Raw genomic sequence first — 12,953 nt, 5'->3', positions numbered from 1 at the left:
AAAAAGAAGTGGGAAATGATACAAGGCTCTATCTTAGCAACCTGGAAAAGGAGGAAAATATTGAAAATTTACTGGTAAATATAAACAGAGAAACGTAAATTGAAAAATGTAATTCATTTAATTTTTCTTTAATTTTCCCTCTTATTATTGTAATGAACATAAAGTGATATGTGTATAGTGACCATTATGAATACATGCAATGTGTATACAGATGTATATGGTTAAAAATGTAAACTAAAATAAAATTAAACAAAAAGTAAAATAGGAATAATGAAAATTCGTATGAAAAAAGGAAAGCAGAAATGAAAAATTGTAGAAAATATAAACAGAAGGTTTATAGCAAAGATACTGCAAATAAATTGATAGAATCTGAAAAATAATGGGATGAAAAAACATAATTAAAAAAAAAATATGTATTGTCTTCTGAATTGAATATAATAACCCAAGAACAAAACTAAAAATATATCGAGAATTTATGTAAAAAGTGGAAACATGGAAAGATGAAGGAAGTTGAAAGATTTAAAAAATGTAACTAAGGTTATGAAAATGAATAGGAAGAAAACAAAATAAATAAATTAAAAAAATAATGCCTTTACGTAATGACTTAAAATGAATTGAAATGTAGCAATTTACCTAATAGTAAAATATGTTTTTTATTCTATTCTCTAATTTTTTCTTTTACCTTTTAATCATTCATTGTTATGAATTATGAAAATTCTAATTGTGTATATTTTTAAAATCAATGACTCTTGATGCATTCGAAATACTGATGACGCCTAAGAACACATTGCAGAAAAGTAATTTTAAGTGTGCATCCGGGTTTACAAAAGAAATAGAGGAAAGAAAACAGGAAATCTCTTTTTAACATACTTTCTCTTTTGACCTGAACATCACACCTATTTTCTCGTCGTTCAATATATACCCATATTTGGTCGCATCAAGTAATACTTCGGCAAGAAGCGGAAATATTATGTCTGATAAGGAGCAGCAAAAGAAGGATGCGATGATTTTATTATTACCACGCCTGCTCCTCTACAGTACTTTTGTGCTCAGAGTGCCCTTTAGTGATACTTTTCTACGACTGTTACGCCTACTTTTATTTAAAAGTCTATGTTGGTTGTTGGTAGTATAATAGGCCTATTTATTAAATATAGTACATTAAATGAATGTTACTTAACTTGTTTAACTATGGAGGAATATGTTTAGTACTTATTCATCCATAGTTTAACTATGTTAACATTATATAAACTTACCGTTGTACAAAGTACATGTATTTTTTTTAAATGCTTACATTACTGACGTGTGTTAATTACACTGAATGCAATTTCGTATTGTTTAAACATTCTCTTTACCTTGTGACAACGACAAATATGGTGTAAACAAAATATTGATATGTATTCTTTACTTAAATTTACAGAATGTTGTGTTTTCAGTAGCTCAATAATGTTGTGTAGCACAATAAAAAGTAGAATTTGAAATTACCAAAAACATTATAATGAGTTGATTCATGGCTCAGATATTATCTTTGGCTTGTGAGCTGAACTCAAAAAATATTTTAGCCTTTTAAACAAATTAATTACTATCTAACAGTTTTTCTCAGTCGCCACTGGGACAGGAAGCTCTGGTTGTTTTTATTTTAGCTGTTGCTTATCAAATTTGTAACTCATTGGGAAAGGAAGCTCTGGTTGTTTTTATTTTAGCTGTTGCTTATCAAATTTGTAACTCATTAATTAACAGTAAAGTTCCCAAACAACTGATGGTAAAATTAAGTGACTTGACTAAGTTTATGAAAGGATAGTATAGTACGGTAATGATTGTTATTCTAATATAGGTTATAAGCAACAATCATGGAATGAGGTTTTGTTCATTTTTTTCAAATCTTAGCCACTTATATGGGCTGTAGGCTGTTCACAACAAATATGCCGACAGACACATAAATAGCTAAATAAAAAGAAAACCAGGCGAAAACATAACCTCCTGCCAACTTCGTTGGTGGAGTTAATAAATGTTATAATAATGTCTGGTAGAATTAATTAAATTGCTTTTCAATTTGACTTAATTTAAACTCATTCTGTATCGTTGAGTTCTATCATTAAATCTTAGTTTGCTGTATTATTGTATGCAAACATGATTTCATATGGAAAAGCTGACAAAAAAAAAATTGAGAAAAGCTGAAGAATTTAAGTTCTTAAACTATGGAGGTACATTAAAATGAAAATATAAACCTCCATGCTATACAGTACAATATCACCATACTGGTTTTTTCACAATGCAATTTTACATTAAATACAAATTACTACCATATTATAAAAGTTTAAAGAAAATTCACCAAAAAAGATGAAGCAAAATAAATAAGATGCAGGACGAAACTGTTGCTTTCTGAGGCTGTAGCATGCATTGGTGTGTAACAGGCCCCACACAGCATGTTTTGAAACTGAAACTACTTTTACAGAATCTGTGTTCATGGTGTTTTATCTACTGTAACACTGTCCTTGGAATTAGAGATTGTACTCATTAAGACCATAAAGCAATTAATTTCTTATTAGCAACAGTTGTACAAATCTTGATTATGAGTGTATATACAGTACATAAAAAAATTGAGTCATTGCATAGGCTATATGTTTTTTTTCCATGAATCGATGAACCCCAAATAGAACGGGAGATGGGGAGTCTTCCCCCGGGAAAAGGTTGATTTCTAGATGGCGAGAAATGAGTTCTCCCGAATTCTAAACGGTTTTTAATGACTTTTTAGTTAAAATTTCTCCCTTTTGTAAACGGTCAAGTAAATTTTTCTCATTCTTATTACAGTAAATAGGCCTATTATATGTGTGCCGGTATACACAGAAAAAAAATAGTAGTTGCATAAGTATTCTTTTTTCCATAAATCGATGAACCCCAAACAAAAAATCCGCTAATGGGTCCTGAAAAGGTAGGTCTAGAATTTATTTATTTATTTTCTTGATTTAAAAAAAAATTTATTAAAAATATTCTATAAAGGGGGAGGGGGAGGGGTCAGAACCACCTGAACCCCTCAGATCCGCCAATGATTTCAAACAGCGACAGGCTACACAAAAATCATATTTTGAAAGACATGCACTGAAAACTCCCACCTCTCTCTAAAAAAAATAACAAAAAAACAAAAACCACACACAAACACACATGGACAACTTATTATTTATCCTTCTTTTAGCAACCATTTAAAGTTGCTAAATACAACCACTTCAGCGGAGGCGTGGCTTGTATGGTGATGCCATGCATAATTATACCGTCTACTTGAAAACATCACTCATTCTGATGACAAGTTGGCCTACCAGAAAATTTTATAATTGCAATATTTATTTATTAATTTTCTTTGGGTGATTTATTTTTTTTTTGTTGTTTATCCTTGATTGCATATTTTCCAAATTTGATATTAATTTAAATTTTCTTTCAATTTGCTCAAACGGTAAATTTTTAATTACATAATTCTTGTGCAATAAATTAATTTAATTTTTCTAGTTAATGATGTTTTATATTTTCCAATTTTCAATTTGTAGTATTTTTAATGTTCAATATTTCTCTATTTTGTTACCTATTTGTCTTTTAATTTTCTTGGTGTGTGCAATATTTTAAAGTTAACTTTAAATTTTATATTTAAATATTATTACATGTCATTTCTTTGTTCAGTGCCTGATAATTTTAATCAAAAGTGTTCTTAGCAATGTGTTTTGAATTTTATAGGTTTTATTGTTTGGTATTTTGGTGTACTACAATTATGCATGACGCACACTGACGCCTATACCCCATTGGGGTCGTCTGTCATTAAATATCCAGATTCAGATTCAGAAGACTTCACCATAAGAAGCCACGCCTCACTCGGCGGAAGTGGTCGTATTTAGCAACTACGTATTATTCAACACGTAGACCTGAGCATGACTAACAATAATTAAACACATTATTGTTATACTTTTTGCGCCTCAAGTGTCATTATTTATCTGTACCAGAAATAAATAACCTTACAATCTCTATGTTACAATCTTTTGTTTTCTGATTTTACTCATCTATTTATTTTTATTTATTTATACAAATGCGCCTCGAGGGCCAATATCCGCAAAAATTACATAGCACAAAAACACAAGACTTGAGAACAAAAAAATGAATAAAAGATCTCAATTGAATATATGTGCGATGAAATTAATTTTTGTTAATAGAGTACCACTTGAAACTATTTCAATCTGTTATAGTGAATGAAACAACATTGAGTTGTTGAAATGCTGTAAACTTGTATGGCTATGTGATACATAATAATTGCTTGTAACTGTTAGTTCAGTGTGTTACAAGTAGGTCTAACCTTGAACTTAAAATCATAGGTAAAGTATAATAATATAATATTTACTCATCCTTTTTGTCGGATGGTCGTGCTATGTAGTGGATACACTCTCGTTGGCATAAGTTCTTTGGTATCCATTGTGGATTTTCCTGGAGGGAATAAAAAAAAATGATGATTTAAGTTATAAACAAATCTATATCATCATTCGTTGATAGCAGTTAAAATCATGTAGGAATATACGTTCTGTAGTTTAAAGTATACTTGTCAATTATACCTTCGCCGGACTTTTTTGGTGCAAAAAGCAAGAACATTACCTCTTTAGCTTATGTCTTATTTTCATAAATTGTTTATTTTCATACATTAGCTTTGTTTACAAACCACTCAAACAATGTTTTACCATTCTGTAATCATTGCACTAGTCTAGAAGATTCATTATGAATATCTTTATAGCTCAATTGTCATTCCGGTTTCTACAATTACTTCACTACCAGACATTGTTTCATAATAATAAATGAGCATGGAATAATATCAGTTTTTTAATATAGTGGCGTCTTGTGTTCCTTTTCCTTCCTATTATAGTACTTTACTTATTTGAAATACATTTTTTTTATGAGATAGGTTTATACAAAACCGAAATGAAATATTCATACGGGGTTTATCAATATGTAATGTAGAAAATATTCAAGAATTACAATTGGATCAAATTAATAAGGTACAAGAGTAAAGATTTCAGTACAATCATAATGATCTACTAAGCTGGGAAATACCCCAAAAGAAAAGGATACTGCTAAAAAAAATTTTAAAAATAAAAATAAAAAATAACGAAAGTTAACTCTTCATCAGAATTGATAATTTGATTTGAATTTCCAGTGAGGTCATTTAAGATTTGTGAATAATGGCTTAATATATTATAACTTCCAAAGGAACACATATCACAACAACTTTAAATATATTTTAATTTCAAAATTCTTAAGTTAAACGAACCCCTATTGTTATTAAAACATGTTTATGTAAAACGCATCAGGCTATACACTCCTCTATATGCTCATCTCATCATCACACATTTCCTGAAGCAGCAAGAGATATGCCTTTTTATACCACGTTTTACGAAAATGCTTAAGACACACATTTCTAAATCATAGCGTGTCTGTTGAAATAGATAAATAAAACTTCCCTTGCTTGTAGTGGTTTTCATCACAAATTAATTAATATTTCGTTGTATTCTTCTTATTTGTTAAGGTTAGTTTAGGCTATAGTTAATAGTCCTGTGTATAAATTGCATCTGGTCTAGACTAAACCGACTACGGCTACCTAGGGGAGGGAGTTTAAAGAATAAGTTTAATTTAAGGAATAGATTAGGTTATATTTGTTTTATTTATTTTGTTTTACCACATTTAATCGCCGACAATTCGACCAGATGTAGTTTCACGTCTTATCAAGGACTACTCATTAAAGTTTAATTTACTTATTTGAACCAATTTAATTTCAGTGCATTTTGTAGACCTACTTATCACTCGATTTTAATCTCTTCACTACACAGAGGAAGCATTTTGACCGTATAACTACTAAGCAGCCAATAAGATGCAAAATAAAATAAGAAGTATTGTTTGAGAAATCAAATTTTCCTTTAAATGTATTTTAACGGAATTTTGGATTTTCCTCGGGGTCGTTATCTTCATGGGGAATAAACTAAACCCAGATAGGAAGTGGATCTGCCCAAACCTAGTTAAACCAATTGAATTGGCCCTCCGATGTCCTGTAGTTTGGGGTAAGATACGGTATGCAAATTAACTATATAAGTGGAGTACAGTAGTTAGGGAGGGAGGATTCATGATAGAGATTTCGCCTGAGACGACTGGATTGTTATACCTTCTCTATTATTATTTAGCGGCTAATCTGTAGGAATAAGTACCGGTTTGGGGCTTTATCTGTCTGCCCCTGTTTTATTGAGGTTCCAGCGCGGGAGTAATAATGAAGAGGGAGTGATCACTGTTGTACGAGAATTTATTGAATTCTGATAGTATTTTGAATTCGGTTTAGGGTTAGTATTATGGCTGGGGTGGAGGGGGCGCAAATGTCGACCAGTCTTCACCCCTCACTCACTGACCAGTGGTTAGGTGAGGGGGAAGTAGCTCACAAAATAAAGGAATTTTAACTACTTGAGGGTGATTTGGGGGGTGAAGACGGAAAGACTATGTAGGACTCCGGCCGGGTGGTGGCCCGACTGGGTGAGGGCCCTACTCGTTAAGGGCCCTACTTGATGAAGGCGAGAGTATTTCTGGGGTGTCGTCTACACAAAAACTGTACTTTATTAAAAGTGTTGAGTCTATTCAACGGGTGTCGTCAATGGGAGATGTGCACACATACGGTAGTTAGTAGTCAATGTGGTCCAGCATGGTAGCCTGACAGCACATACTGGCTGATATCGATAGACAGTGATTGATTGCACGAAAGTTTCCATCCTAGTGCTTCTGTGCGTAAGCTGTCTTTGTAGCTACCCATTGCGATGTGACTTACACAAGATATAAATTAACTAAACTTTCTTTCAGAGGACTCATATTACAATTATCTCAACAACAATTAAAACAAATGAAATAAATATAAAAATTGTGATATAAATGCGCCCCCACTCAAAATCCTTCACTGGCACCTACCACTACTTACCAAGCCTGTTGCTAGACAGGCCCAGGGACGTATCCAGGGGGGTGCCGTGGGAGCCGCGGCTCTCCCCCCCCCCCTTTGTACACAGTGTTAACATTTTAAAGCTTATTCTTGAGCCAATACAAATTCTTTCCTGGGATCACTTAAAATGAATACTTCTAAACATGTAAATATGCATCAGTACACGCTATACATAGGCCTAATAGAACACATAAGCTTAAGCGTGATTTAAAAAAATCTTAAATCCATAAATCTCAGGCCATGTCTTTTAAGATAGAAATGCGATACTGTGGTTCAATTTCGTTTTTATCCTTTTGCAAGTTTCTTTAAATGTTTGTTTAATAATACTACTACTAATAGTAATAATAATAATAATAACAATGATGATAATGACGATAATAATAATTGATAATAATATTAATAGCAATAAAAAGTTAAGAAAATTGTGCTAAATGCGAAAAAAAGTTGTGATTTGTTGATCATACTATAGTGTATATAGTTAAAGCTTAGTAAGCTATAATTATGCCTAAGTTGTCCTGGATATTAAGTAGATTCCTGATAAAAGATCATGAGAAATTTGTTGGCGTTTCATTTTTACTATAATGGTAATGTGATGATGATGAATTTTATTATATAAAAGTGTCATTTCCGGCCATCTCGAGAGGTACTATTTCCTCAAATTTTCTCAATTCAGCCCCATCCATGGTGGGGCTGAGGTGGTTGTGAAATCACGTTTCTGAAGTAGACCTATGTAAAGTACATACTCAAAGACAATGTTTTCAAGCTTTGTTTTCTATGGTGTATACACACACATTAATAAGATCTCTATGGTTGTCAAAAATCCTTGGTTCATTTTGACTAATGGTGATGTGATGATGATGAATTTTACTAAAAGTGTCATTTCTGGCCATCTAGAGGTACTATTTCCTCAAATTTTCTCACCTCAGCTCCAACCATTGTGGGGCTGGGGTGGGTGTCGACTTACAAAACGCCCTCCCCCTCCACCTTTCAAAACAGATCTGTGCCCTTCCCTGGGTATGACATTGAACTCCATCGAGTCGGCTCCTGATGTATGTCTTAGTGACTGCTGTTTGTTTTTAGGATGTGATCTGGTTTTTCATGTCCATTTTTCGTGATTATGACTATTCTGGATAAAGAATGTTTTGAGCAGAGGATTCAAGCCCCCCCCCCCCCTTCATTTTTTTAAGGGAAAAAAAATATATATTTAAATTGAAGTGCGAGAGTGTAATTTCCGGCCATCTAGAGATGCCCTAATCATAAATTTTCTTACCTCAGCCCCAACCATATTGCAATTTCACTTTATCCTCTCAAACAGTCCTAAGAACGTTCAGAGTGCGTTACTTCACAGGGGGATTCGCCCCCTTGACCCCGCCGGGGTCATACGTAATTCGCATAACGGCTCCCCCCCCACCCTTTAAAAAAAAAACCAAATTATTGTTTTAAGACTTTAACCTAATACATACTGATTAATAATAATTAATCCTAGGCCTACACTAGTTTGATGTCGTCGGGGTATAATTCTGTCTCTAAATGCAGCGTGACCACTAGGGAAAATCAAAATTCAAGATTGAGTCTACAAAAACCCAAGATTCGCAAAATGTTAGTATATATACATAAACTTCATTTAAAAGTCCTTCATTATAAAGTTTTTTCAATGAATTATATACTGTAATGTTTTGTACTGTAGGCCTTAAGCTGTATAAGTCAGTACTTCACACACATTAGGCCTAGGCCTACAATATTATATAAAAGGGCATAATCGATCTTTACAGAGTGTCTAATTGATCTCTCAATTTTATACCAGGGGCCTACAGTATTGCATAGGATTATTTAACAATAAGAAAAATTGGGAAAACTGTTTCCTTTGAAATTTACTTTTAAAAGCGAGTGTGTATGAAACCGGGTCTATGGCAACTATTATTTGATACTGCGTCTAGAAGTGTAGAGATACGGACCCTATTATTAAAAGCTGTTGAATTCTAAATTGTTACAAGATGACCAAGCATATGAATGAATCAGTATAAAATGATATTCACAGATAGGCCTATTATACAGCTAACCGCTAATGTTAGTTTTGCATGTCTATTAAACACCGTCACTCACAAATGTATGTAAAAATTGGTTGACAAGTTGACCATTAAAATCTATTGTAAATATTTATTTAAATCAGTACACCGACTCTGTTTCAAGTTGTTTGTTTTCAATATTATAGCTGTTTCTTTACGATGACAATGTTTTGAAATCGTACTGTATACTCCAAAATTTGTTTTATGGGCAAACAACAGAATGCTCTAAATTTTTACAAGTTGACCAAGCGTATTGCTGCATCATTATTGTTCAGTTACGATCACTATTCAAGTAGAGAGCAGCAGGCTAATAATTTGTTTTTCCCACAGCTATTTAGATGTCGTTGTTGGAAAAAAAAATTTTTTTAATTGTGAGTGTAAATATTCTCTAGTGAATATAATACTGTAGATAAGAATTGTAGATAAATAATGCACATAAAATCTATTGCCGATCTGATTAGTCCCATATTAATAGTAGGCCTACCGATATTTTTAATACTTCTCTTCCGCGAATTATTTTAGTGACAGTGAGTTTTTATCGATGTTTGTTTGCAATCCTTATGTGAGCTATCGTAACGTCGTGGTTTGCCGTAGTTGCGTTCAATTTAAATCTCCGAACTTCTGAAGCTGAGATATTCTATGAATGTAGGCTTGTATCGCAGGCTACAATTTAAAAACGGGTGACAACATAATGAATTAGGTGCTAAATTTTGATTGGGACTCATTCAAAAATTCGAGGGGTTCGCTAGAAAACAGGGGGGGGAGGGTTCGCCTGAACCATAAACCCCCTTCCTCCTGGCTACGGGCCTGAAACTGCATACTTTGAGAAGTAAGCCTGTCTACGTTAACTATAACTGTGTTATGTATTATCACGATCGACGGCTTGAACTTAAATGGCCTCAACTTACCGGGACTGGTTGAGTTTCTGTGCAAATTGCATCGCTCGTTGTTGTGACTAGTCTGAAACGCTTTCAGCAACGCAAGTTGCGTTAAATCCTATTTTATTAAAAGTTCATTAATTAATCCAAAAAAAATATGAAGCATAGTTTCATTCAGTGGCGTTAATAGGTTGTGAGCGGCTCAGGTACAGTCGGGGCCCTTGACGCAAATTGACTGCATGTCAACTAAGAATTGCACCACCGATGGGTTAGAGGAGCAGTGGTCTCTGATTTTTTAAATACTATTTTGACAATAAATCTTTCGATTTTTTTTTTTTTTTTTGGAATTTTTAGATGACCATAATAAGTATTTCTACTTCTTATGACCAAAAGAAAAGGCAACTTTGATATTTTTTTAATTGGTGTATCTATTCATTGGATAAACCATTGAACAATCAATGTTTTGTCAGTTTTATATAAGCCTACTTAGCTAATAAAATTAAATGGACATATGTATGACCATGATAATGTAATATACATATATATCCGATAAACATGGCAGCCAAACATCTTTTAATAAATATGTTCACTTACAAACATTTTATTTAGCGATTTTTTTGAGTAACATAGGAACAGACATTTCTAACTCAATAAAGAAGACAAAACAGAATGGAAAAACCAAATTATATTCACACACTAAATTTTACGGGACTTGTATCTGGCGATATTGAAAAGAATCTGGCATGTTTATTTTGATTTCATCAGTGGCGCATCCAGAATTTAAGGAAGGGGTGCTGATTAAGTAAAAGTACACAGCACAGCCACTATAGTTGGCGGTGACGTGAGAACATTTTCAGTATTTTCTACCTCTGAATGCCCCGAAATGAAACAAAAACCCCGAATTTAATTAAATAGGTGCACATTTAGGGGGTGGGGATCTAGAATTTTTGCAAAAAAACCCAAAAAGCAATGGGTTCGGGGGTGGGGGAGAGTGGTCGTCCCCCGGGAAAATTTTGATTCATAGATGGCGGGAAATGAGCTTTCCCGAACTTTAGAGTCTTTTAATGACTTTTAAGTTCCTCAAAATTCAAGGTTTTCTTCAATTGAAAACAATATTCATGGATCGATGAACCCCAAAGAGAAAGGGGTAGGGTTACCCCCGGGAAAATTTCGATTTCTAGATGACGGGAAATGCGCTTTCCACACTTCTGCAATGTCTTTTAGACTTTTAAGTTCTTCAAAATTAAAGGTTTTCCACTCTTGAAAACGGTCAGGTAAATTTTTCTCATTCATATTTTATGTGTGTATACATACATACAAAAAATTAAGTAGTTGCTTACGTATTCTTTTTCCATGGATCGATAAATCCCATAAAGAAAGGGGATCTGAAAATTTTGATTTCTAGATGGTGAGAAATGAGCTTTCCCGGCTCTTGAGGTGTCTTTTAATGACTTTCAAATCCTTCAAAATTCAAGGTTTCCCCCTTGAAAACAGTCAGGTAAATTTTTCTTATTCTTATTACAGTAAATTGGCCTATTATGTATGTACCATGTACCGGTATACATACGTTGCATACATATTCTTTTTTTCCATGAATCGATAAGCCCCAAAAATAAAAGGGGGTCGGGAGCCCTCCCCCTCTTGAAAACGGTCAGGTAAATTTTTCTCATTCTTATTTTATGTGTGTATACATGCATACAAAAATTAAGTAGTTGCTTACGTATTCTTTTTCCATGAATCAAAGGGCCAAAGTAGCCCCCCTCCCACCCCAGGTAGGATTAATTTTAAAAATGATTTATCATATCTCTTATATCGTGGTGTTAAATTCATTGTTGTAATTTCGTTATCTTTTTTGAGGGACAAATCCGTCTGGGATGACGGAATTTGGGATTTTCTCCGGGGCCATGGGGAACTCAGATAGGAAGTGGGCCATCCCAACCCTAGTTTAACCAATTTGATAGGCCCACCAATGTAACTGTTGTTTTGGGCAAGATATGCAAATTAAAAGTACGTAAGTGGAGTACAGTTAGGGAGAAGAGATTCATGATAGAGATTTCGTTTGAGACGGCTGGGCTTTAGGAATCAACGGCGGCGGAACGTTTTTGAAAGTGGTCGGGGGGGGGGGATTTCATAAGGTCCAGTATGCGAGCGAAGCGAGCATATGCTGGGTGCCCCCGGTTCGGGTCCAGAAGCCCCCTAGAAGCTACGGATATTTTACGAAGTTTGGTGAATTTTATAAGTTATTTTATAGGCATCAAGCTACTGTAATTTGATTTCATATTTGTAATTTAGTGGCCGATCCAGGAATTCGAAATAAAATGGCCTAGGGAGGGTACTTTCAATTATGGCACCTCTACATGGCCGGAAATTGCACTTCCAGGCATAAAATTTGAATATAATTATTGTTATATCTCCATTTTTTATTGAACAATTTAGGGAGGTAGGGGCAGGCCTGCTGGGTCCCCTTGAATCTGCCACTGGGTACTTCAGCAGATGAAGAATCTATACCACCTCAGTCCCACCATGGTTGGGGTAAGAAAATTTGTGATTATGGCACCTCTAGATGGCCGGAATTTACATTCTCAGACTTAAAATGTGAATATAATTTCCCTTATATCTCCATTAAATAAAAAAAATTGAACAATTTAGCCTCCCCCCCCCCCCCCCCGCCCCCTTGAACGCGCCACAGATTTCCGAACAAAGTGGAAGTCGAGAAGTATGCCTCTAAAGTTTAGTTTTGGCCTTCCTGTTTACTTGTTTAGGCTGTTTATTCTAATCCCACCTAGCCTATAGTTTCTAATCATGCTTGCGTGAAATTCTCACTTTATACTATCTGGCTTTTTCAACCCTCACTCACTCGCCACTGAGGAAGGACTAGTGTTGTCCGAAAGCCCTGGTTCTATTTCTGGCTGTTTACTTACGTTTACTTTTTAGCTGTTGCTTATCATTGTTTCCCACAGCAGTGTTGTTTTTCAGTATTTTGCCTTTTAATCTATATATATATATATATATATATAT

The 12,953-nt window shown here is 34.0% G+C and overlaps 1 protein-coding gene across 1 annotated transcript in view; it reads right to left on the bottom strand.

Annotated features, from left to right (window-relative positions):
* The window catches only part of LOC117104058 (transient receptor potential cation channel subfamily M member-like 2), a 26,271-nt gene that overhangs the window by 8,866 nt on the left and 4,452 nt on the right, over window positions 1-12,953 (bottom strand). The window contains exon 2 of the mRNA XM_033244714.1: window positions 4,376-4,458. Coding sequence (XP_033100605.1) covers window positions 4,376-4,458 — 83 coding nt within the window. The remainder of the gene's footprint in view (window positions 1-4,375; window positions 4,459-12,953) is intronic.

This window comes from Anneissia japonica, unplaced genomic scaffold (genome assembly GCF_011630105.1).
Source record: "Anneissia japonica isolate Jap-2015-1 unplaced genomic scaffold, ASM1163010v1 scaffold287778_len1315358_cov176, whole genome shotgun sequence".
NCBI classification, from domain to species: domain Eukaryota; kingdom Metazoa; phylum Echinodermata; class Crinoidea; order Comatulida; family Comatulidae; genus Anneissia; species Anneissia japonica.
Note: the sequence above shows the minus strand (reverse complement) of the source record. Positions and strands in the feature narration are given on the sequence as shown.